At 44.2% G+C, this 27,744-nt stretch overlaps 1 protein-coding gene across 1 annotated transcript in view; it reads left to right on the forward strand.

Moving 5' to 3' along the window:
• LOC137371967 (extended synaptotagmin-3-like) overlaps positions 1-27,744 on the forward strand; it is a 145,886-nt gene that overhangs the window by 25,250 nt on the left and 92,892 nt on the right. Inside the window, exon 3 of the mRNA XM_068035144.1 lies at positions 3,971-4,105. Coding sequence (XP_067891245.1) covers positions 3,971-4,105 — 135 coding nt within the window. The remainder of the gene's footprint in view (positions 1-3,970; positions 4,106-27,744) is intronic.

Genomic DNA, 27,744 nt, shown 5'->3' on the forward strand with positions numbered 1-27,744 from the left:
CAAGTAATCTATATCTTACTGTTTTGCTGCTCTTTAACAATAGAGGTTCTGAATTCTTAGCTTTTACCTTGGGAACAAAACCCCGCTAATGCCAGTTCTCTCAATTCCGGTCCCTTTTGATTCCAGTACCTCCACCTATGCTTTAGTTCAACTGCATGAGAACTTTGAGTACATTTGAGGATCGCATCCTCTAATAAGCGCTTCACTTCAATACCGTTGTTCCAATTTTGCTTCATAAACACTGACATGCAAAACGTTTGAAATTAGAATTCAGTTGCTCACATGAGACAATTAAGTAGACGTCCTATCTGCCTGGTCCAGTTCTTCATTTCAAGGAGAACAGTGAGTTTTTTCTGTTGTCCCAACTAACATTGCTTTCTCAAACAATATAGCCAAAACAGAATTTTTATCTTATTGATTTGTGGAATCCTGCTGTGCACAAATTGCTGTTACTTTTGCTCACAACAGTCATTGCATTTCAAATAATTAACTGCATGTGAAGTTTTTTGACATGTGAGAAGGTGTTCTATAAATGGAACTTTTTTTTCCCCTTACTCGCTCAAATAGGTGCCACTGAAAGACTTGAACATATGCAAATAAGGGTCCTAGTACTGCTTGAGGTTCCTGCTCCAACATTAGTTTGCCCTAAGACAGCCTGTAATATTGCAGGTTGCACTTTGGGAAAACAGTCCTACCTGCTCGACCTTAAAGAACCCAATCGCCACTGCTCCTGCCCAGAGATCCACTTCCCTGATCTCCTCCCATCCCTTGGTGTCCCAGCTAACATTCCTTTCTCAAACAACATAACCAAAACAGAATTTTCATCTTCCTTCTGTTTTCACCAGAGTGCAGACAAAAAAAAAAGAAACACAATGAACGGGAGGATATTGAGAGGGTTAGAAGAAGTGAGAGACCTTTGAGTGCATGTCCATAGGTCTCTGAAGATGACAGGTCAGGTAGATAGAGTGGTGAAGAAGGCATATGGAATGCTTTCCTTTATTGGCTGAGGTATAGAATACAAAAGCAGGGATATAATGCTGGAACTGTATAAAATGCTGGTTAGGCCACAGTTGGAGTATTGCATACAGTTCTGATCACCACATTTACAGGAAGGACATAATTGCTCTGGAGAGACTACAGAGGAGATTTACAAGAATGTTGCCAGGGCTTGAAAGTTGCAGCTATGAGGAAAGATTGGATCGGCTAGGTTTTTTTCCTTAGAGCAGAGGAGGCTGAGGGGTGACTTAATTGAGGTGTACAAAATTGAGGGGCCTAGGTAGAATAGGCAGGAAGGACCTGTTTCCCCTAGCGGAGATGTCAATTATCAGCTGGCACAGACTTGAGGTGATTGGTAGAAGAATTAGAGGGGACATGAGGAAGAACTTTTTCACTCAGAGGGTGGTGGGTGTCTGGAATTCACTGCCAGGAATGGTGGTGGAGGCAGAAACCCTCAACTCATTTAAAAGGTACCTGGACATGCACCTGAAGTCCTGTAACCTGCAAGGCTATGGACCAGGTGCTGGAAGGTGGGATTAGATTGGGCGGCTAGTATTTTCAGTCGGCGCAGACATGATGGGCTGAATGGTTGCCTCCTGTGCCGTAATTTTTCTATGGTTCTAGGGCTCTTCAGCCGCACTGGCTTCATGTTAATGAAGTTGCAGGTCCAATACCTGGGCCTTCTCGACCTCTCTCTTCTGCCACCAAGAATGGGTGCTTCTGAATTTCTAGGCCAAGATGTTTTCCCACCAAGAAAAAATGTGGCAGAAAGCCAACTTCTGTAACTCACTCATTGGCATATCTCCTGTCTTCGAGGAATGGGCAGGAAGCTCCTTTAACTACAGTTAATGTATCTTAAAGTAAGAATTGAGGAAGCATGGGTTTTACAACCTTCTATGGATATAGAGGTATTGGAGGCCTTTATGGCACAGGAGGCATTTATGGCATTTAGCCCATCAAATCCATGCCAGCTCTCTGCAGAGCAATCCAGTCAGTCTCACTCCCTCATTAAATCCCCATAGCTCTGCAAGTTTATTTCTTTCAAGTGCAAGTCCAATTTCCTTTTTGAAATCTTTTATTGTTTCCGCTTACACCACCCTCGTGGGCAGCAAGTTCCAGATCATTATCACTTGCTGCATAAAAATGTCCTTCTCCTCATTCCCCCTGCATCTCTTGCCCAAAACCTTCAATCTTTGTGCCCTAGTCCTTGTACCATTAGTTCATGAGAACAGTTTTTCCTTGTCTACCTTATCTAAACATGTCGTAATTTTGTACGCCTCTATCAAATCTCCCCTCCGGTCTCCTTTGCTGCAAGGAGAACAATCCCAGCTTTTCCAACCTAACCTTGTAACTAAAATCCCCCATTCCTGGAACCATTTTGGTAAATCTCATCTGCAACCTCTCGAGGACGGTCACATCCTTCCTAAAGTGTGGTGATCAGAACTGGATGTAATACTCTGTTTGCGGTCTAACCAGAGCTTTATAAAGGTTCAGCATAACTTCCCTGCTTGTACTCAATGCCTTTATTTATGAACCCCAAGATCTCATATGCTTTGCTAACCACTGTCTCAATATGTCCTGTCACCATCAAAGGTCGATGCACATGCAACCCCAGAAAACACTTTAGAACTGTACCATTAAGTCTGTATTGCCTCACCATATCCTGCCAAAATGCATCACCTCACACTTCTCTGTATTAAATTCCATCTGCCACTTGTCTGGCAGGTGATTTGTATCATCCTCATTGTTTGCCACTCCTCCATTTGGTATCATCGGCAAATTTTGAAAGTGTACTCTGTATTCCAAGATCCAAGTCATCTATATTTGACAAAAACAGCAGTGGTCCTAGCACTGATCCTTGGGGAACACCACTGTCTGTCATCCTCCAGTCTGAAAAACAACCATTTACTACTACTCGCTGTTTTCTGTCCTTCATTTTTTTTAAAAATCCAGTTAGACACTGACCCTCTTATTTCACGAGCCTCCATTTTGTTTACCAGCCTTTAATATGGTACTTTATTACTTTCTTAAAATCCATATAGACAACATCCACAGCATTTTCTTCTTTAACCTTCTCTGTTATTTGATCAAACAATTCAATTAGATTAGTCAACCATGATCTACCTTTTACAAATCTGTGTTGCCTATCCTTAATTAAATCAAATCTTTCCAAATACCTGTTGATTTCCAACCCCCCCCCCCCCCCCCCCCACCAACGATTATTGTTTCTGAAACCTTGCCCATCACTGATGAACTAACTGGCCTGCAGTTGCTAGGACTGTCCTTACACCGTTTCTTGAATAAGGGTGTCACATTTACCACTCTCCAATCCTCTAGCATCTCCCCCATATCTAAGGAAAATTATGATGAGCCCTTCCGCTATCTCCATCCCCACTTCCTTTAGCAACCTGGGATGTAAGCCATCTGGACCAGGTGACTTACCTACCCTAAGCATAGGCAACCTTTCCAGTACCACCTCCTCCTCATTTTTTACCCTATCCATCACCTCTACTCTCCGCTTCTACTGATATTTTGTCAGATTCCTTAGAAAACATTGATTCAAAGTACTCATTAAATATTCTAGCCTTACCCTGTGCCTCTAAGCATATATTACCCTCTTTGTCCCTAATAGGCCACCTCTTAATACCCACTTATATTTACATGCCAGTAGAAGATTTTTCTTTTCTATCTCCAACAACCAAGAAGCCCTGTTCTTGGTTCCCCTACCGTTTGCCCTTGTTGGAATGTACCTAGCCTGCACCTGAAGCATCCCTTCCTTAAAGATAACCCATTGTTCCGATACTGTTTTTCCTGTCATTACTGGTTCAATTGGATAGGTTCATTAGAAAAGCTAATTGGGTCAATTATTATAAGTCTTCAATGGATTAAACTTCGATGTTCAGAGCTTCATGTTACACATATATCTCATCTGCTGTGAATCTGGATTTCTAATATTTTTAATTTTTTGAACCAGATTATTAAGCAAGCCTGGCCATATTTCGGGATGTATCTGGAGAAGTTATTTAAAGACAATATTGAGCCTTCAATATGTGGATCAAATGTTTGCCTGAAAACCTTTGCCTTTGCAAAACTTAATTTTGGAGAAAAGGTAAGTACATTACCCCTCATGACTAACTGACTGATTGATTTGATTTCCCTCAACATGTCTAATTGTGAAATAGAACTGTTCCAGTGATTCACATCATTTCTGAGGAGTCTAATTAATAGTAACATTGGCCATGGCTGCAATATAATTTTATTGTCTAATGTGAGGCCCTGTCTTCATTCTGTCTATCTTTTGTTTTGCTCTGTGCATGTAACGTACCTTGCTGAGCTGTTCCCTGAAGTTTGTAATGAGACAGTGGGAAGAGTTTAGGAATGATAACCAAATAAAATTGGTTTACTTTGGATTAATTATACTGATTTCTGCTGACTAATTTTCTGTCAAATCCACTGGCAGTCCACTAGCAGTGGATATATATCCATGACTGGAAGTTTTTGTGGTTGGATTGGACAGGCCTTTATAAAAGATTGTAAAATATTTTGCTTTCTTAGTATTGGAACAACTTGGAATAGAACGTCTGTTTAACCTCATGAATTTCATGAGGTTACAGGGAGAAGGGGATATGAGGATAGTGTGGGGAAAAAGGCATTGAAGTGGATGATCAGTCATGATCGTATTGAATGGTGGGCAGGCTCGATGGGCTGAATGGCCTACCCCTGCTCCTATGTTCCTACAGTGACATCTTTTGTTAATAATCAAATCCAAATGTTGCTTTCAGCCTCTTAGTGCAAATTTCAATTTTTTCTGATGGCTGTTTTCAAATTTAGTCTGGTTGCTTAGCTAAATCAATCCGGATCTGTTTAGGGGTGGTGATGACTTTGACAGCCACTGGCAAAGTATGCCTCCCCGGTCCAGCAGCCAAAAGGTAATTTTGCAGCATGCTGCATAGATCAGCAAGAACCTGATGCTGTACTCCTCAGACATATCCAGGAAACTGACACTTGAGCCACAAAACCCAGCTGCTTAGTGCCTGACTTTTTGGTGTTATGAGTGCCATTTTGGCTCCAAAATGGCACCTGTGGCATGCGCGCAACCTTCTGGTGTGAACCATGCTGGACACTATTTTGGTGAGGGTGTTCGCACACACGCAGGGAGTATGAGCCAGAAATATGTAGTGTAGGCAGATTGGGATGTCAATAAGCATGTAATGCTGATCTGATACTACTGCTGCCATTGGGGAGCTCAGGCTGGTATGCTGCCTGCATCTGAAGCAATGGGCGCAGGTTAATCGCACATTGCAATCCCTGTGTCCACTTTTGGGGTGGTCCAATTTACCCCTTGGACTATAGACACAGGGCTACGTAAGCCCTTCGACAAGTATCTCTCCTTCACCTCCTATGTTCTAATAGGCCAACCAGCTGCTGCTGTTGAGACTTTTTATTCGTTCATGGGATGTAGGCATCGTTGCCAAGGCATTCGTTAATTTCCCATCCCTAATTGCCCTTGAGAAAGTGGTGGTGAACCACCTTGTTGAACCCCTGCAGTCCTTGTGTAGGTACATCCAGAGTGCTGTGAAGGAGGAATTTCCAGGATTTTGACCCAGCTACAATGGGGGAATGGTGTGTGACTTGGAGGGGAACTTTCAGGTGATGTTTCCATGCGCCTGCTGACCTTGTTCTTCTAGGTGATACAGGACTGCTGCTCTTCCTCCATCCCAAGGTCCATGGTGTGAAAAGACAAGTAGATGCCTGTCCTGAGAAAAGTGCAAGTACTAAACATATTGGGCTGTTTATTTGAGCAATTCACCCAAATTAGGATAGACCAGCACAAAGAATTTAAACTGCAAATTACATCTAGTGCAAATCAAGTTTCCATGATAATTTGCACAAGTTTAAAAACATCAAACTAGAATTTAGCCCTATTGACAAACCGGGTCATGCCTCCAGATTGAACTGATTACTACTGGGAGCATCTCCTAATTGCACCCATTTGTGGGCCTTCAATAATGCTCTTAAAATTAAGCTGCTATTTTTAGGCACATAGACACAAACAGGCACATTTTCAGCTTTTGCATATAATTTATTAATTCACTAAGAAACTGACTACTGTACACCACTATTACTAGCAAATGGTCTGTATGATTTAAGTCATTTTCATTTTATTTAAATCCTTAATTGGATAGTGGATGCAGAGGTGGCCAATTAGGAAGCCACCTCCCAGAAGATTGCACTGGCAGGCATGTTGCTTGCAAGTGTGGGGTTGGGACCCATAAATGGTCCTGCCCTGGATTCCACCCAATATGTCCTACCACCTTCAAAGATCTGTGCACATGAACCCTCAGGTCCCTCTATCCCTGCACACTCTTCAGAATGGTTCCATTAAGTCTGTATTCCCTCCTCCCTATCCCTTCTGCCAAAATGCATCATCTCCAAAATTCTCTATTAAATTCCATCTGCCACTTATCTGCCCATTTTGCTAGCCTATCTGCCCTTGACTGCAGGCACTGAATACAGAAAGAGCTACGGGCCCTGACAACATCTCACCTGTAATACTGATGACTTGTGTTCCAGAACTAGCCACGCCCTTAGCCAAACTGTTCCAGTACAGCTACAAGAGCATCTACCCGACAATGTAGAAAATTGCCCAGATTGTCATGTCCACAAAAAGCAGGACAAATCCAATCTGACTAATTACTGGTCCATTCAGTCTAGTCTCAATCATTAGCAAAGTGATGGAAGGTGTTGTCGACAGTGCTATGAAGTGGCACTTACTCTGCAACAACCTGCTTACTGATGCTGAGTTTGGATTCTACCAGGGCTCCAGACCTCATTACAGCCTTGAACCAAACATGGATAAAAGAGCTGAATTCTGGAGGCAACGTGACAGTGACTGTCCTTGACTTCAAGGCAGCATTTGAATGAGTATAGCAATCAAGGAGCCAAGCAAAATTGAGGTCAATAGGAATTGGGGAAAATTTTCCACTAGTTGAAATCATACCTAGCACAAAACAAAATGGTTATGATGGTTAGAGGCCAATCATCTCAGCCCTAGGTCATTGCTGCAGTAGTTTCTCAGGGTAGTGTTCAAGGCCCAATCATCATCAGCTGCTTCATCAATGACCTTACTTCCAAAATAAGGTCAGAATGGGGATGTTCATTGGCGCTGACGATTGTTTAGTATCCTTCGCAACTCCTTAGATACTGAAGCAGTCCATACCCACATGCAGCAAGACCTGGACAACATTCAGGCTTGGGCTCATGAGTGGCAAGTGACATTCACGCCACACGAGTGCCAGGCAATGACCATCTCCAACAACAGAGAATTCAACCACCTCCCATGACATTCAATGGCATTATCATCGCTGAATCCCTCACCAGCAACATTCTGGGGGATTACCGTTGACCAGGAACTTAACTGGACTAGCCATATAAATACTGTGACTACAAGAGCAGTTCAGAGACTGGGAAATCTGCAGTGAATAACTCACTTCTTGACTCCCTAAAGCGTGTCCTCATCTATAAGACACAAGTCAGGAGTATGATAGAAAACTCTCCACTTGCCTGGACGAGCGCAGCTCCAAAAGCACGCAAGAAACCGACACCATCCAAGACAAAGCAGCCCGCTTGATCAGCACCCTATATCCTTTTGGCCTCCTTGTCCAGAGAGACAATGAGTAAGCGCCTAGAGGTGGTCAGTGGTTTGTGGAGCAGTGGAGTGGCTATAAAGGCCAATTCTAGAGTGACACTGTTCCACAGGACTTGCAGGTAAAGTTGGTTGTCGGGGCTGTTACACAGTTGGCTCTCTCCTTACACTACTGTCTCTTTTTCTGCCAACTGCTAAGTCTTTTCGACTCACCTCTGTTCAGCCCCGCCTTTATAGCTGTCCGCCAGCTCTGGCGATAGCTGGCAACTGACTCCCACGACTAGTGGTCAATGTCGCAAGACTTCATGTTGCATTTGCAAACGTCTTTAAAGCGGAGACATGGATGGCCGGTGGGTCTGATACCAGTGACGAGCTCGCTGTACAATAGGTCCTTGGGGATCCTGCTATCTTCCATGCAGCTCACATGGCCAAACCATCTCAAGCGCCGCTGGCTCAGTAGGGTGTAAATGTTGGGGATGTTGGCTGCCTCGAGGGCTTCTGCGTTGGAGATACGCTCCTGCCACCGGATGCCAAGGATTCTCCGGAGACAGTGAAGATGGAATGCATTGAGAGGTCGCTCGTGGCTGGCATATGTTGTCCAGGCCTCGCTGTCATAGAGCAAGGTATTGAGGACACAGGCTTAAAACACTCAGACTTTTGTGTTCCGTGTCAGTGCGCCATTTTCCCACACCCTCTTGGCCAGTCTGGACATAGCAGCAGACGCCTTTCCCATGTGCTTGTTGATTTCTGCATCGAGAGACAGGTTGCTGGTAATGGTTGAGCCCAGGTCGGTGAACTCTTGAACCACTTCCAAAATGTGGTCACTGATATTGATGGATGGAGCATTTCTGAATTTCTGACGTCCTATCCCATGATGTTCATTTTCTTGAAACTGATGGTTAGGCCAAATTCGTTGCAGGCAGCCGCAAGCCTGTCAACGAGTCTCTGCAGATGCTCTATCGTGTGGGATGTTAATGCGGCATCATCAGCAAAGAGGAGTTCCCTGATGAGGACTTTCTGTACTTTTGGTCTTCGCTCTAAGACAGGCTAGGTTGAATAACCTGCCATCTGATCTTGTGTGGAGGAAAATTCCTTCTTCTGAAGACTTAAATGAGTGAGAGAGCAGCAGTGAGAAAAAGATCCCAAACAGTGTGGGTGTGAGAACACAGCCCTGTTTCACACCACTCAGGATGGGAAAGGAGTCTGATGATGTGCTGTTATGCGGAATTGTGCCTTTCGTATTGTCATGGAACAAAGTGATGATGCCTAGTAGCTTTGGTGGACATCCTATTTTTGCTAGTAGTCTGAAAAGACCACATCAGCTGATGAGGTCAAAGGCTTTGGTGAGATGTATGAAGGCAACCTAGAGAGGCTTCCGTTGTTCCCAGCATTTCTCCTGTAGCTGGCGAAGGGAGAACAGCATATCGATAATGGACCTCTCTGCTCGAAAGCCGCACTGTGCCTCAGGGTAGACACCCTCAACCGCTTCTGGAGTCTGTTTAAAACTATTTGAGCGAAGGCTTTCCCCACTGTGCTGAGCAGGGAGATTTCACGGTAGTTGTTGCAGTCACTGCAGTCTCCCTTGTTCTTAAAGGGTGATGGTATTGGCATTGCACATATCCTGTGGTACTGCTCCCTCATCCCAGCACAGGCAAAGCAGTTCATGGAGTACTGAGAGTATAGCAGGCTTGGCACACTTGATTATTTCAGGGGTAATGTCGTCCTTTCCAGGGGCTTTTCCGCTGGCTAGAGAATCAATGGCGTTACTGAGTTCCGATTTTGTTGGCTGTTCGTCCAGCTCGTCTGTGACTGGCAGAGACTGGGCTGCATTGAAGGTGGTATCGATGACATCATTTTCCCTGGCATACAGTTCTAGGTAGTGCTCCACCAGCGGTCCATTTTCTTGCTTGGGTCAGTGATCGTTTCCCGATTTAGACTTGGGTGGGGGCGGGGGGGGTGTGCTTTGGGGGAGTGATCTTCTTGATGGTTGGCGCAAAAGCTCTCTTAATGTCGTCATACATTCGTCTGATGTTTCCGGTGTTGGAGACCAACTGAATCTACTGCATAGGTGTTGCCAGTCGTCATTTGCACAGCGCCCAGCTGTTCTTTGCGCGGTGCTTCTGGCGGCTTTAAGTGCTAAGGATGTTCACTCGCTGGGGGCTTTCTTGTAGTTCAGCAGTGCAGTGCGCTTGGCGGCTATGACTGGTTCCATCTCTTCAAAGTGATATTGAAACCAGTCTGCATTCTGCTTCTCACGTTTGCCAAAGGTGGTCATTGCTGAGTCATAGATGGCATCTCTGATATATACCACCTTAAATATTCACTCCCTATACCACTGGTATACAGTATGTATGGTCTATAGGATGCACTGCAACAGCTCGCTAAGGCTCCTTCACACAGCACCTTCCAAACATGCAAGCTCTACCACCTAGAAGGACAAGGGCAGCAGATGCATGGTAACACTACCACCTGCAATTTCCCCTCCAAGTCACTCACCATCCTGACTTGGGACTCTATTGCTGCTCCTTCACCGTAATTGGGTCAAAATCCTGGAACTCCCTGCTCAACAGCACTGTTGGTATATCTACACCACCTTAATTCAAGCAGTTTGAGAAGACTGCTTACCACCACCTTCTCCAGGCCAATTAGGGATAGCTCACATCCCAAGATTGGTGTCATCCTCACTAACAACCATTTACCACAACTTGCTGTTTTCTGTCCTTAAGCCAATTTTTTTTTTATCCAAGCTGACACTGATCTTCCTGTTTTATTAGCTTTAATTTTGTTAACCAGCCTCTTATGTGGTACCTTCATCAAATGTATACTTGTACCATATTCCCAGGCCTGGCTGCTCCTGAACATCGTAACTGGGACCTAGGCTAGTCTCCTGCACTGTTTCCTTCAAACACCTCAATGTCATCCAGCCCTTTTTCCCCAGTCACTTATCCTAGCACCATTTTGGTGCTCCCATTGCTCAGTTCTCCCTGTATTTCCCCCCCCCCCCCCCCCCCCACCCCACTCCAAGTATTACCACACCTCAGTCTTGCAATGTTCTGAGTTTCTTTGGTGCTTGTAAACACCAGAATTTCCTGAGTGCTTCCAATCGCCTATAGGCCTTGACCAACCCTTGAGTGCTAACACAGCCAAGTTCTTCCAGGCACCAGCTCCTTTCCTGCCTTTGGTGCTACTGGTCCTGCAACATGCCTCACAAGTACCTGAGTGCTTCCAGAGTCCAACAGTTCCCTTCCAAGACCCTGTAATACAAAATTCCACTTGGTGTTCCCAGTGATCTATGCAGTCCTAACCTCCATGATTAATCTAATGTCTCGCACACTCCCTCTGCCTGTTCCCTCTCTTGTGCAGTAATCCCAGCCCTCATCTTCCTCCATCATTCCTAGAACAACTCTGGCCTCTCCCATTGCCTCAGCATGTAACATAGATAGCTTCTTGCTGCCCAATTGTGGCTTGCATCTCCAACCTTGTATTTGTTGTCTCCTATTAAGAGTTTTTGCATAGACTGGCAGTAATTGTGGAACAGAGTGATTGTCACAAAGTATTGTCCGGTATACCAGGGTTATCTGTCTTGCAAAATGTTATTGTTATTAAGTTGTACCACCTCTTCTGTATCTGTTCCCACGTGGTGTGGGCAAAGCTTTGAAAATGGCCACCACCTCTTGGCAGGCATGCTGTACACTGTTGCTTTCTGCCAAGTGTTCACGCAGGAACAAAAAGACAACCCTCTCAGACCTCACTTTGTGCATTGTTTTGCAAGTTAGTAAACATGGGTTTGGGGTATTGTGCTAAAAGATCACTTGCCTAAAAACTCTCTTTCCTACTTCCATGTTTGTTTCGAGTTTGCTTGGTTTTTGTTGGCCACTACTTTTGCTCTCTATGATTATAAATGTAAGCTAGCTAGAAACATAAAGGCAGACTGTAAAAACTTCTTTAGGTATGTGAAAAGGAATCGATTAGCAAGGACAAATGTGGGTCCATTGTAGGTGGAGACAAGAGAATTTGTGGTGGAGAATGAGGAAATGGCGGAGCGACTAAACAATTACTTGGTGTCTGTCTTCATGGAGGAAGACACAAAATCTCCCAGAAATACTAAGGAACCAAGGGATTTGTAAAATTGAGGAACTGAAAGTAATTAGTATCAATAAAGAGGTAGTACTCAAAAAATTAATTGGATTGACAGGTGATAAATCCCCTGAACCAGATGAGGGACATCCCAGCGTATTGAAGGAGCTGGCTATAAAGATGATAGATGCATTGGTGGTTATCTTTCAAAATTCTATAGATTTAGGGCGGCACAGTGGAGCAGTGGTTAGCACCGCAGCCTCACAGCTCCAGCAACCCGGGTTCAATTCTGGGTACTGCCTGTGTGGAGTTTGCAAGTTCTCCCTGTGTCTGCGTGGGTTTCCTCCGGGTGCTCCGGTTTCCTCCCACAGCCAAAAAGACTTGCAAGTTGTTAGGTAAATTGGCCATTATAAATTATCTAAAGTTAGGTGGTAGGGGAATATAGGGACAGGTGAGGATGTGGCAAGAATATGGGATTAGTGTAGGATTGGTATAAATGGGTGGTTAATGGTCGGCACAGACTCGGTGGGCCGAAGGGCCTGTTTCAGTGCTGTATCTCTAAATCTAAATCATTCTGGAAGGTTTCTGCAGACTGGAATGTAGCAAATGTAACTCCACCATTTAAGAAGGGAGCGAGAGAGAAAATTGAGAACTAAAGACCTGTTAGTTTGACGTCAGTAGTAGGGAAAATATTGGAATCTATTATAAAGGATGAGATAATTGGATGCTTGGAAAATAATGATATGATTGGGCAGAGTCAACATGGATCTGTGAAAGGGAAATCATGTTTGACAAACCTGTCGGAGTTTTTGAGGATGTTACTTGTAGCAGAGATAAAGGAGAACCAGTAGATGTGGTGTATTTAGATTTTCAGAAGGGTTTCGATAAGGTTCCACACAGGAGGTGGGTAAACAGAATTAGAGCATCTGGGATTGGGGGTAATATACTGCAATGGATTGAGAATTGGTTAACAGACAGAAAGCAGAAAGTCGGAATAAAGGGTCATTCTCAGGATGGCAGGTTGTTACTAATGGGGTGCACAAAGATCAGTGCTTGGGCCCCAGCTGTTTGCAATCTGCATAAATGAATTATTTATGGGGACCAATTGTAATATTTCCAAATTTGCTGATGACACAAAACCAGGAGGGAATGTACATTGTGAGGAGGATGCAAGGAAGCTTCAAGGGGATTTGGACAGGCTATGTGAATGGATAAGAACGTGGCAGATGGAATATAATGTGAATAAGTGTTAAGTGACCCACTTTTGTAGGAAAAAAAACAGAAAGGCAGAGTATTTATTAAACGGTGAGATGTTGGGAAGTGTTGATGTCCAAAGAGACCTGGGTGTCCTTGTTCATGAGTTACTAAAAGCTAGTATGCAGGTGCAGCAAGTAATTAAGAAGGCAAATGGTATGTTGGCCTTCATTGCAAGGGGATTTGAGTACAGGAGTGAAGAAGTCTTGCTTCAATTATATAAAGCATTGGTGAGACTGCACCTAGAGTACTGTGTACAGTTTTGGTCTCTTTATCTAAGGAAGGATATATTTGCCATGGAGGAAGTGCAACAGAGGTTCGCCAGACTGATCCCTGGAATGGTGGGATTGTCTTATGAGGAGAGATTGAGGAAACTGGGCCTGTATTCTCTAGAGTTTCAAAGAATGAGAGATGATCTCATTGAAACTTATAAAATTCTTTCAGGGCATGACAGGGTAGATGTGGATAGGCTATTTCCTCTGGCTGGTGAGTCTAAAACAAGGGGACACAGTCTCAGTCTCAGAATAAGGGACAGGCCATTTAAGACTGAGATGAGGAGGAATTTCTTTACTCAGAGGGTGGTGAATCTGTGGAATTCTCTACCCCAGAGGGCTGTGGAAGCTCAATTGTTGAGCATGTTCAAGACAGACATCGATAGATTTCTGAATACTAATAACTTCAAGGAATATGGGGATAGTGGGGAAAAATGGCGTAGGTGTAGATCAGCCATGATCTGTTTGAATGGCGGAGCAGGCTTGATGGGCCGAATGCTCTACTCCTGCTCCTACTTCCTATGATCCTCTACACCTTTTGGATAAGTTTTAAATATTTGCAGTCTTTATGTCCAATTAAGTGGCCAATTACCTTTTATGGGGTAGCATCAATTAAATCATGCCAGCAGTTCCTCCAGTGCTGATAATGTCTGCAATTTCTTGTTTCCCACCTCCGTGCAAACTCCCACTGCCAGCCTAGGAGTTTGCCATGACTGACTAATCAAGACCACCTATGAACACATCCTATTAGACAGGCATGAGGTCAGCAAGCCCTATAACTTTCTCCTGTTAAAAGCTGGCATTGTTCCCAGATCATGATATTTTACTGCAAACCAGAATCTGTACTTTTTTGCATATTTATTTTTGCATGATGTTTCTGTAATTTGCCAAAAAATGAAAGCAATATGTCAAGTGCAGGAAATTTGTGATATTTTTCCAAATTCTTAACGAATGCACCTGAGTGAAACTGGCACAAATGCATAAGTGCTCTGCTTGCCTTAAGTATTTAATATCCCCATCTTGGGCATTCTTGTGGAAAGTACACTTGCTGTTTCACGCATTAGGCTATTAATGGGACTGCAGTTCATTGATCTATACATATATTGTTATTGTGAGATCTCTCTCCCTGTCAGTTCCTCTCTGGAATACAGGAATGTTCTCAAAATATAGCCACACTTAATTCCAGACTGAATATGCACAGTGTGTGTGCACATACACATAACTGCTGACATAGTAGCTGACTAACTTAGAAATGAGTTCGTTGAACTTTAACCCTTTGCTATCTTCTCTCTGTTCCAGTTTATGTTCTTGGTTAGTTCCTTTCTTTTCCCCAGAGTTCGACTGAATTCTAATGAGTGTTGTTGAGTATGACCTTTCTGACTAATGGCAGTGAAACCCAAATATCTGTGGAACTTTGCCATCAGTGACTTGGGCTCATATTTTGAAATTAAATTTAATTTCATTTCTTCATCTCCTTTTCTTTGAAATAATCGTCTAATTGAGTCTTTGTCACTGGTATACAGTGGTCTCACAATAAGCTTCTAGAAACAATAAGCTTCTTGAAACAAGAATCGAACAATCTGGCACATTGATAAGCATATCATTTGAAAAACATCCAATCTGTTTTGATAATTACTTTAGCATGGCATTTTCCTTGTACTTGCAAGTTAATTAGTATGAATTCGATGAATGGCATTGAAAACATCATGACCTTCCTGACCATTCACTGAAATAGTAACTGTTCCTTTTTATAGTCTCTGAGCCTCTATTCATTAAGATTTCTGACGTGCTTTGCATTGTGGGATATTTGCTAACTGTCAAAGACATCGGTCATGAAGACCTCACTTGCCAAGAATGAGGCATATTAATTTTGTCATACGAAACATTAATTTTAAACTGTTGCTGGACTTGGAGATGAATTGTTTAAAGAGATCAGCAGTGGCTGGAAACATTTGCATTCTAAGAGACAGTTGCCTCGGAAAAGACAATGGAACTGCTCCCTGACCCAATTAACCCAAATGGATTTTGATCAGACAATGAATGTGGAACAAGCCAGCATTCCATTCACTCTCCCAACCCACTGTGGGTGACTGCTAAGATGAAAGGAATCCACAAAACGCAGGAGCGTTTGTTAAAAAAACAACTAGTCACATGACTAACCTGCTGGCCCAGGGTTTTTGAATTGTGTTCAGAGGACAGTTTGAAGACAGAGACAGCTTGGAAGACAACAGAGAAGGAAGGTCTCTCTCCCTGGTTCTCTCTCTCTCTCACGAATTTCCAGATCCACTGAAGTCACTTAATCCTCAAGAGAGAAGACTCCTACATCGAAACAAGTTTGAAAGTGTGCACTGGGCCCCAACGTAACGGCAAGATATAACTGCAACTCTGTATTGAACTCAAAGGACAGTAAGTGACTTCCAGCTATTGCTTCAAACTTTTCCCCTTTTATTCTTGCTCCCTTTCTGCCTCTATCTGCGTGTGTGTTTATCGCGATTTCATGTTAGCATGGTCACATCACATATTCGTAGTAGTTTTAACTGAATTAGAGTTTTAAGGTTAATAAACTTACAACTTTCTTGTATAAATGTAAGAAAACCTGTCTGGTTGATTTCTTTACCTTACAATTGGAGAGCAGTGAACAAGGATTCACTGAGGGGGAGCTTAAAATACGGTGATTTTAAAAATTAAAGCCGGTTATGGTCAAACCAGGCAAAGGCAGAGTGGGGACCCCGAGACCCCTTTCTCACCTGGTCGTAACAGAAATTTGGGAGCTGGCGTCTGGATTCGACCCATAGAGAAACAAGAAATTGGAAGTTGGAAGCCAAATTGATCCCAATCAAAAAGAGAAAAGGTTTCAGTAAAGATTTTCTTATGGTTGTGTGTGCTAGAATACTGACATGTCTGCGACTGAAGCCAGTACCTTCCCAAGCCAGGATGAAGTCACTTGGGATAAGTTAAAAGCACTGTCGATGGAAGAGTTGAGTAAAATGGCTGAACAGTGTGGGATCACTGTTCGTGCCAAGGCTAGAAAGTCTGAAATCCTGAGACTAGTGGCCAGTCATTTTTCCCTTGAACCTGAAGAAGCAGAAACAGGGTCAGAAGTAGACTCCGGCAGGGTATTGCTAGCAAAGATACAATTGAAACAGGAAACTTGAATTAGAAGACAGGGAAAGAGAGAGAGACACGAGAGAGAAAGAACCTTTCAGAAGGAACATGAAGAGAGAGCTGAGGCGGCTTGAGTTAACTAGGGGACGACAGAGTAACTACAGTGAAAGCATAGCCAATGTGGAGGATCATAATTCAGGGCCGGGTACAGAATGTTAAAATTTTCCCAATTGATTCCAAATTCAATGAGGGAGACGTATCTTTTGAAAAACTTGCAAGGCAGTTAGAGTGGCCGGCGGAGGCTTGGACTCCTACTACAAAGCAAGTTAATAGGAAGAGCCCATGAGGTTTATTCCCTGTTGCCAGATGAGAGTTCATCTAATTATGAACTGACAAAAAATGCTATCCTCGGGGCATATGAGTTAGTACAGGATGCCTATAGCCAGAAGTTTAGAACCCTCAAAAAGCAAGCTGATTAAACTTACCCGGAGTTTGAGAGAAATAAGCAGCTGGCTTTTGACCAGTGGTTGAGCGCTCTTAAAGTGCAGCCCAGCTATGAAAATCTCAGAGGTAATTTTGCTCAAGGAATTTAAAATTTCTCTCCCACTCTCCATAAAGACACATGTAGAGGAACAAAAGGTTCATAGTGCCCGGCAAGCCACTGTTCTCGTTGATGTTTGCTCTCATTTATAAGTCGGTTCTCCAGGGGAAAATCTTTCCTAGTCACCCCCATAAATCCGAAAAGGACAAAGGGTGGGAAGGTGATAGAGGCCCAAGCAGTCCTGGGACAGAAAGAAAGGCAGGAGACACGGGGGGGCCCTTCTCCAGCAAAAAAGGATAGTGCTATAAGTAGGAGTGAGACAGTTGCCTCGGAAAAAACAATGGAACTGCTCCCTGACCCAATTAACCCAAATGGATTTTGATCAGACAATGAATGTGGAACAAGCCAGCATTCCATTCCCTCCCCCAACCCACTGTGGGTGACTGCTAAAATGAAAGGAATCCACAAAATGCAGGAGAGTTTGTTTTAAAAAAACTAGTCACATGACTAACCTGCTGGCCCAGGGTTTTTGAATTGTGTTCAGAGGACAGTTTGAAGACAACTGCTTTGAAGACAACAGAGAAGGAAGGTCTCTCTCCCTGGCGTGCACTCTCTCTCAAATTTCCAGATCTACTGAAGTCTCTTAAACCTCATGAGAGAAAACTCTTACATCGATACAAGTTTGAAAGCATGTACTGGACCCCAATGAAACGGCAAGATTTAACTGCAATCAAAGACTCTATATTGAACTCAAAGGACAGTAAATGACCTCCAGCTATTGCTTCAAACTTTTCCCCTTTATTCTTGCTCCCTTTCTGCCTCGATTGGCGTGTGTGTTTATCGCGCATGCCTGCTCCGTGGTCGCATCGCGTATTCGTAGTAGTTTTAACCGAATTGGAGTTTTTAAGGTTAATAAACTTACACCTTTCTTGTTTAATTATAAGAAAACCTGCCTGGTTGATTTCTTTGCCTTACAATTGGAGAGCAATGAACAAGCATTCACTGAGGGGGAGCTTAAAACACTGTTTTTTTAAAAATTAAACCCTATTACAGTCAAACCAAGCAAAGGCTGAGAAGAAACTCCTAGACCCTTTTCTCACCTAGTCGTAACAACCTGGTCAGTGACGAAACTTAAAAACCGAGAAAGAATGCAACGAAGGTTCACTAGACTGGTTCCCAGGATGTGAGGGGATTGTCCTGTGAGGAGAGATTGAGTGGAGCAGGGAGATTTTCCCTGCAGTTTAAAAGAATGAGAAGTGATCTAATTTAAACATATAAAATTCTTAAGGGGCTTGACATGGTAGATGCTGAGAAAATGTTTCCCCTGGCTGGGGAATCTCGAACATGGGCCAAATGGCTGATTCTAGCTGGTATTCTGTTCTTATGGAAGGCTCCTATCCAAGTTTCTCCAGCCTTTCTTCATAACTCAGATCTCTGACACTAAGGATCAGCATTATGGCTCTTCACTGCACCACCTCCAGTGCTTGACTGTCTTTATTTCTTGGTGAACAGAACTGGGCACAATACCTGAGTTGCGGTTTGATCAGGCTTCTTCTGACTTTCTGCTTTTTTTGATTATGTAGTTCAGCATTCTACTGGCTTTGTGATTACTGATCTGCATTGACTGGTCATCTTGAACATTGAGTCTAAGACTCCTAGACCTCTTTCAACTTCATCCTTGACTGGCATCCATCCAGCTACGAAAGATGATGGACACGCAGCGAACAATCCATTTAGGTGGGGTGTGTTCTCTTGGTGCACATTTGGTAATGGCTGTGAAGGCCAATCCTTGGGAGGCAGGTTCTGCCACAAGTGTTGCACATGAAGCTGCCAAGTAATACTGAAAGTTGTTCCTGACGTTGGCACCTGTTGTGAAGCTGCTGTGGCAAATGGTCGTCGTGGTAGTGCACACCAGTCCACAGCATGTGTCGCCATTTTCCTCTTTCGCCAGCTAGTGACTACCACAAGCGATAGTCTATTTCAATGCCATTTCATAAAGTATTTAGATTGTCCATTTTTTCCTTCCAATATGTAATGTTTTTACACTGGTCTATGTTAAATTTATATCTGTCATTTTTCAGTCCACTCACCTATTTTGTTTAGCTCTTCCTGTAGTTTCTGAGCTATATCCTTCAATTCCACTGCCCTTTACAGTTTGGTATCATTTGCAAAGTGAATCAAATTGCTTTGAGTTCAAGTCCAAAGTCATTGATGTAATTAGAAACAATATTGGTCCTACGATTGAGCCCAAGGGCATAGCATTTGGTAATCCTCACACAGACGTGACCCATCTATCCAGTACCATTGTTTTCTTCCATGCAGCCAGTTTCTTATTCATATCCAAGTTTTGCCCTAAATTCTTCATGCAGAACTTCATTAAATATTTTTTGGGAAGTCTAAGTAAAGGACACAGATTGAAGGTTTTGAGCAAGAGATGAAAGGGGAATATGAGGAAGAACTTTTCTACACAGTGGGTGGTAATGATCTGGAACCCGCTGCCCACTAGGGTGGTGGAAGTGGCGACCATGACGTTTTTTAATTTGTTCGTGGGATGTGGCCGTTACTGGCTAGGTCAGCATTTATTGCCCATCCCTAATTTCCCTTGAGAAGGTGGTGGTGAGCTGCCTTCTTGAACCGCTGCAGTCCTTGGGGTGTAGGTACACCAACAGTGCTGTTATGAAGGGAGTTCCAGGATTTTGACTCAGCAACAGTGAAGGAACAGCGATATAGTTCCAAGTCAGGATGGTGTGTGGCTTGGAGAGGAACTTGCAGGTTGTGGTGTTCCCGTGCATCTGCTATCCTTGTCCTTTGAGGTGGCAGAGGTCGCGTGTTTGGAAGGTGCTGTATAAGGAGTGTTGGTGTGTTCTGCAGTGAATCTTGTATATAGTACACACTGCACGTTGGTGGAGGAGGGACTGAATGTATAAGGTGGTGGATGGGGTGCCACTCAAGCAGGCTGCTTTCTCCTGGATGGTGTCGAGCTTCTTGAGTGTTGCTGGAGCTGCACTCATCCAGGCAAGTGGAGAGTATTCCATCACACTCCTGACTTGTAGATGGTGGACAAGCATTATGGAGACGGGAGGTGAGTTACTCGCTGCAGAATTCCCAGCCTCTGACCTGCTCTTGTAGCCACGGCATTTATGTGGCTATTCCAGTTCAGATTCTGGTTTCTGACCCCGAGGATGTTGATAGTGGGGGATTTAGCGATGGTAATGCACGTTGGTGGAGGAGGGAACATCAAGGGGAGATGGTTAAATTCTCTCTTGTTTGAGATGGTCATTGCCTGGCACTTGTGTGGCACGAATGTTACTTGCCACTTATCAACCCAAGCAGTCACCAGTGAACATCCCCACTTCTGACCTTATAATGGAGGGAAGGTTATTGATGAAGCAGCTGAAGATTGTTGGGCCTAAGACACTACCTGAGGAACTCCTGCGGTGATGTCCTGGGACTGAGATGATTGACCTCCAACAACCACAACCATCTTCCTTTATGCTAGGTATGACTCCAACCAGCAGAGAGTTTTCCCCCAATTCCCTTTGACTCCAGTTTTGCTAGGGCTCATTGATGCCATACTCAGTCAAATGCTGCCTTGATGTCAAGGGTAGTCATTCTCACCTCACCTCTTGAGTTCAGCTCTTTTGTTCATGTTTGAACCAAGGCTGTAATGAGGTCTGGAGCTGAGTGGTCCTGGCAGAACCCAAACTGAGCGACACTAAGTAGGTTACTGCTAGGAAGTGCTGCTTGATAGCACTGTCAACGACCCCTTCCATCACTTTACTGATGATCGGGAGCAGACTGATAGGGTGGTAATTGGCCGGGTTGGATTTGTCCTGCTTTTTATGCACAGAACATACCTGGGCAATTTTCCACATTGCTGGGTAGATGCCAGTGTTGTAGCTGTACTGGAACAGCTTGACTAGGGGCACAACTAGTTATGGAGCACAGGTCTTCAGTACTATTGCTGGAATGTTGTCGGGGCCCATAGCCTTTGCAGTATCCAGTGCCTTCAGACGTTTCTTGATATCACGTGGAGTGAATCGGGTTGGCTGAAGACTGGCATCTGTGACGCTGGGGACCTCAGGAGGAGGCCAAGATGGATCATCCACTCGGCATTTCTGGCTGAAGATGGATACAAATCTTCAGCCTTGCCTTTTGCACTGTGCTGGTCTCCTCCATCATTGACGTTGGGGATGACGACTCCTGTTAGTTTTAATTGTTCACCACCATTCCCGACTGGATGTGATAGGACTGCAGAGCTTAGATCTGATCCGTTGATTGTGGTATCGCTTAGCCCTGCCTATTGTATGCTGCTTCTGCTGTTTGGCATGCAAGTAGTCTTGTGTTGGGGCATCACCAGGCTGACACCTCCATTTTTAGGTATGCCTGGTGCTGCTCCTGGCATGCCCTCCTACACTTTTCCGGGTATGATAATAATGGTAGAGTGGAGATATGCCAGGCAACGAGGTTACAGATTGTGCTTGAATACAATTCTGCTGCTGCTGATAACCCACAGCGCCTCATTAACACCCAGTTTTGAGTTACTCAATCTGTTCAAAATCTATCCCATTTAGCACAGTGGTAGTGCTACACAACACGATGGTGGGTATCCTCAAAGTGAAGATGGGACTTTGTCCCCATAAGGACTGTCTGATGGCATCTCCTACCAATACTGTCATGAACAAATGCATCTGCAACAAGTAGATTGGTGAGGATATGGTCAAGTAGGCTTTCCCCTCTTATTGGTTCCCTCACCACCTGCTGCAGACCCAGTCTAGCAGCTATGTCCTTTAGGACTTGGCCAGTTCAGTCAGTAGTGGTGCTACTGAGCCACTCTTGATGGACATTGAAGTCCCCCATCCAGAGTTAATTTTGTGCCCTTGCTACCCTCAGTCCTTCTTCCAGTTGATCTTCAACATGGAGAAGCACTGATTCATCAGCCGAAGTGGGGCGGTAGGTGGTAATCAGCAGGAGGTTTCTTTGCCCATGTTTGACCTGATGCTGTGAGAGTTCATGGGGTCTGGATTCAATGTTGAGGGCTCACAGGCCATTCCTTCCTGACTGTATACCACTGTGCCGCCGCCTCTGGTGGGACAGGACATACCCAGGGATGGTGATGGTGGTATCTGGGACATTGTGAGGTATTATTCCTTGAGTATGACTATGTCAGGCTGTTGCTTGACAGCTGTCCCAATTTTGGCACAAGCCCCCAGATGCTCATAAGGAGGACTTTGCAGGTTCGACAGGGCTGGTTTTGCCATTGTCGTTTCCGGTGCCTAGGTCAATGCCGGGTGGTCCATCTGGTTTAATTCCTTTTCTTACACTTTGTAGCAGTTTGATACAACTGAGTGGCTTGCTAGGTCATTTCGGAGGGCATTTAAGAGTCAACCACATTGCTGTGGGTCTAGAGTCACGTAGGCCAGACCAGGTAGGGACAGCAGATTTCCTTCCCTAACGGACATTTGTGAACCAGATGGGTTTTTACAACAATCGACAGTGGTTTCATGGTCACCACTAGACTAGCTTTTAATTCCAGATTTATTAGTTGAATTCAAATTCCACCATCTGCCATAGTGGGATTCGAACCCATGTGCCCAGACCATTTGCCTGGGGCTCTGGGTTACTAGTCTAGTGACATTGCCACTATGCCACCATCTCCCCCTTCAAAAGGAAATTGGCTGACACTTGAAGAAAATAGACCTGCAGAGCTATGAGGATCAAGCAAGGGAGTGGGACTAACTGAAAAGCTCCATGGAGAGCAGGCATGGACTCAATGGATCAAATGAACTCCCTGTCTAATGTAAATGATCTAAGACGTTAACTCAGTTTACCTGTCTTTGCTCCACCTTCTGTTGTAGGATTTATCACAACTGACTTGCATTGGCACTTACTCAGAAATCAAGGTGGCTTGTCTGGCAGGATCTTCCATGTTTAAAACTGTGTTGACTTCTGTTTTCCAGATTATTCTTTTACATATAAACTGCAAGTTTACTCAGAATTCAGTTTTGTGTAAAAAAAAAATATATAAAATCAGGTTGTTTAAAGGGAAAAGTAAAGTTTCGTTTGTAAAAACAAATTTTGTGACAGAACATCGCAAATGATAAATTGCTAGTTTGAAAATGCATATACTGTCATTGCAGTGACTCCAGAAGTCTGCTTTGTTGCTTTGGCTTGCTTGTATTTTTAGTCCGAATAAATCAGTCACTCAAGTGCCAGCCATGGCTCAGGCAGTAGCACTCTGAGTCACAAGGTTCCAGGTCCACGTCCCACTCCAGGTCTTAGAGCACAAAAATCAAGGCAGACAGTACTGAGGATGTGCTGCACTGTTGGGGGTGCTGTCTTTCAGATGAGACGTTATCCTAAGGCCCCGTCTTCCCTCCCAGATGGATGTAAAAGATCCCCATGGCACGACTCAGAAGATCAGGGGAGTTATCCCTGGTGTCCTGGCCAATATTTATACCTCAATCAACATCACAAAAAAAAACATAATTGCTGTTCCGGGAGCTTGCCGTGTGAAAATTAGTTGCCGCGTTTCCTACATTACAACAGTGATTATACTTCAAAAGTACTTCATTGGCTGTAAAGCACTTTGAAACATCTGGTGGTTGTGAAGGGCGCTATATAAATGTAAGTCTGTCTATCTTTTCTCACTTTATTTAAAAAGAACACTGAATCATAAAAGGTACCCAGTGATTATAGACCAGAACATCATCATCTTGCTCACCGTGGATTTGAAGACATTGTGGCAGTGAGTCCTGCTCATGGCAATTTTCAGTGATGATCTCTATGGTCAAAGCATTTCACAGCAGGATCCATTCAAGAAGTTGCCTGCTGTCCTGGTAATTTGCCAAATATCATTCCAGCTTAGAGACCATCAGTTCTGCTTTATTTGTTCTTTCACGCTGCATATTAATGTATTTTTAGCCAGCTTCATAAACACTAATCAAAGCTAACTCAAGGGATTGGATTGCATAATAGTTAAATAAATCCAGATATGCCACTCATGAATGCATTCACTCATTTGCTAAATTGGAAAATAATTCTGGAGGGCTGAGTAATCATTTACTCCATCCCCAATCATGGCATGCTCCACAGTTGTTAATGCAATATCTGTTGAAAATCCTTTGGCTTCTTAGTGTTTGGTAGCATATTTACACTTGAACTGCTTACTATTATATATTTCCAGCTGCAGTACTTTTCCATAAGTGTTGTAATTTTCATCCAGTAATTCCAAACCAGATAAACTCAGGTGAAGACTGTCAGAAGCATCTTGTGGAGCATTCTGTTAGTTGGATTGTTTTGCAATATTTGGATTTCTAAGAAGCAGGAGGGAGCTAATGCTTTATGTTTAACTCGCCCTTGCTGATTTATGTACATTAAAACTACTTTGGGAAAGGGGGAATAATTTTTCTGTAAATGACAATCGGAAGCTTGCTATTTACACAGGCACATTTAAGACTTTGCTAGGGAATGGATTAGAAATCTTGGGGCAATTTTAACCCTCAAAAACTGATGGGTTTGAGTTAGATGAGAGGTTAAAAATGTTTAAGAATCTGAAACCTGCCTCCAACCCACTCACTTCTGGTTTTGAAGAAGGTAGGATGTGGAACTTGGGGAGTGGGGGTTAGGGGGGGAGGCGAGGTGGGGCCGGAGGCGGGGTTTGTTATTGAACTATTTAAATGAGGCTGTACGCCTCAGAATTAACCCCTATTTTAAACTTAAACCTGGCTGGCTGGGTTTTCTGGGCCTCTAGGAACCCTGGCAGCTGAAGGGAGGTGACGACTTCTAGATCCAGGAAGCAAGTCCACTTACCTGAATCCCAGTGTACATGCTTCACCAAACACTGTGATTTCCATACCTATTCCCCACACCCGACCTTGTCAATCTCCCTTTTTCTCCCAGATCCAGATTTTACCCTGGCCTCTAATCTCCTCCCACCCTGATCTCCTGCCTGCTCCCAATTGGTGGCTTGGTGCCAAAGTCTAACATGCCCAACAGCCAGCCAGCCTCTTAATCTGGCTGGCTGCAGACAGGCGACAGAGACAAAAAATGGTAAGTGGGTCCTGCTTTTAAATTTGAATTAAACCTATTCTTCCAGCCTTCCCGCCCACAAAATTGCCCCACACCCTCCCTGTCTCCAAGATAACATCAGAGCCGTGATCGCCAAGCGGAAGATCCCCAGCAAAAATGGAATGACATAATTTATAAAACTAAAGTGAAGGTTGTGGACTCTAGTCCCAGATTAGAAAAGACTAGGTAAAGACATCCTACCTTGTGTTTGGAGGGAGGGTGAACGTGACGAGAGATTCCGTTTATCTGATTGTCGTCTTCGTATTGGACTTGTTGCTATTCCTGCAAATGCAGAATGACTGCTTGAATTTTTTTGGGGTCTATAACATGAAGTTGATAGTAATAAGATTCTATTTTCTGCAGAGTGACAATCTCCAGCTGAGAGATTCATAGACCCATTCTTCTGTTGGGAGGGTTGTTGTTAGCAGTCAGCAAATCTGCAATTTGTTAAAGGTGTAATGTTGATATTTGGTAAAGTCTCAGCAGTACTGTATATTTTATGCAATAATTAACTTCATAAACACCCTGGAAACAAAATAAAATAAATGGAATATAACGGCATAATGGAAAAGAGTCAACCGATCTGTCAACAGACTTCCTGTAAATGATTCTCTGACTTCTGCAACAGGAACCACGGGCACTGAATTGACCTTTGACCCCAAGGAAATACTTATTTCCTCGGGCACAAAGATCAAGAGAAAGCAATAGAGTTTTATTTCGTCAGATCTCTTGCATCCTTCATATTGCGCTAGGATTTCCAGTGCTTTCCCAAGGCACAGGCCTATCACTGTAATGTAAATGAGGCAGGAGTGAGTGTGCCCAGCCTGCCATTATTTTCTTGCTAGGCACCACAGTGAAATATGGTGGTATGGACCATCCCTGAACCCATTGCGACTGAAGGGTCCGCAGGTATCACAGGGCAAGCTGCAGAGAGGTAGGTCAGCATTTACATTATTGAACAACCTGCTTCTCCCCGCCCCAGAAATAATTGAGCCACCTGAGGCCTACCAGCTGCTGATCTCCAAAAGGAGCCAGATGGCCCTTATCTTGAAGGCCTGATGTGCAACTGTGGGACTGAGAAGACTGCAACTGTTCTTGCATTTGCATCGACTTTTAATTAAAAGGCTCAGCTGGGAGTAGGCCTGTGCCAGGGATACCTCTGGCCTCTTCTTTCTTCTTTCTTTTGGGCCTCCTTATCTCGAGAGACAATGGATACGTGCCTGGAGGTGGTCAGTGAGCAGCGCCTGGAGTGGCTATAAAGGCCAATTCTGGAGTGACAGGCTCTTCCACAGGTGCTGCAGAGAAATTTGTTTGTTGGGGCTGTTGCACAGTTGGCTCTCCCCTTGCGCCTCTGTCTTTTTTCCTGCCAACTACCAAGTCTCTTCGACTCGCCACAATTTAGCCCTGTCTTTATGGCTGCCCGCCAGCTCTGGCGAATGCTGGCAACTGACTCCCACGACTTGTGATCAATGTCACACGATTTCATGTCGCGTTTGCAGACGTCTTTATAACGGAGACATGGACGGCCGGTGGGTCTGATACCAGTGGCGAGCCTAGGACAGGTAATAACCAGCACTCCTGGGCTTAGTCAGAAGCAGCCACTCTTGGTGCACTGTAACTGTCTGGTGCTGGGGCAGAAAGAGACCATAAAAATCAGCTTTCTAACTCCACAGAAGCTTACTAAACGTCAAAGCATAGCTCTCCTATGGACCATACAGTTTCAAAGTAATATTTTTATTGTAAGTAGATTGTTTGTTTAATTTTTCTATATGTTTTCCCCAAAAAGAGACTAATAGAGCCTCCCTCAAATGGCTCGGAACGCATACTGTCCATCCGACTGCTCACCACCTCTGGTCCAGTACACCTACTCAGCATCTATGCTCCAACACTCTGCTCCGCACCTGAAGCTAAAGACCAGTTCTATGAACAACTCCATAACATCATTAGCAGCATCCCCAACACCGAACACCTATTCCTGCTGGGGGACTTTAATGCCAGGGTTGGGGCCGACCATGACTCATGGCCCTCCTGCCTTGGGCGCTATGGCGTTGGAAGGATGAATGAGAACGGGCAGAGACTGCTTGAGTTGTGTACCTATCATAACCTCTGCATCACCAACTCGTTCTTTCACACTAAACCCTGTCACCAGGTTTCATGGAGGCACCCAAGATCACGTCGTTGGCACCAGCTAGACCTCATTGTCACAAGGCGAGCCGCCTTAAACAGTGTTCAAATCACACGCAGCTTCCACAGTGCGGACTGCGACACCGACCACTCCCTGGTGTGCAGCAAGGTTAGACTCAGACCAAAGAAGTTGCATCATTCCAAGCAGAAGGGCCACCCGCGCATCAACACGAGCAGAATTTCTCACCCACAGCTGTTACAAAAATTTCTAAATTCACTTGTAACAGCCCTTCAAAACACTCCCACAGGGGATGCTGAGACCAAGTGGGCCCACATCAGAGATGCCATCTATGAGTCAGCTTTGACCACCTACGGCAAAAGTGCGAAGAGAAATGCAGACTGGTTTCAATCTCATAATGAAGAGCTGGAACCTGTCATAGCCGCTAAGCGCATTGCACTTTTGAACTACAAGAAAGCCCCCAGCGATTTAACATCCGCAGCACTTAAAGCAGCCAGAAGTACTGCACAAAGAACAGCTAGGCGTTGCGCAAACGACTACTGGCAACACCTATGCAGTCATATTCAGCTGGCCTCAGACACCGGAAACATCAGAGGAATGTATGATGGCATGAAGAGAGCTCTTGGGCCAACCATCAAGA

Source organism: Heterodontus francisci, chromosome 7 (assembly GCF_036365525.1).
Source record: "Heterodontus francisci isolate sHetFra1 chromosome 7, sHetFra1.hap1, whole genome shotgun sequence".
In the NCBI taxonomy this organism is placed as follows: Eukaryota; Metazoa; Chordata; class Chondrichthyes; order Heterodontiformes; family Heterodontidae; genus Heterodontus; species Heterodontus francisci.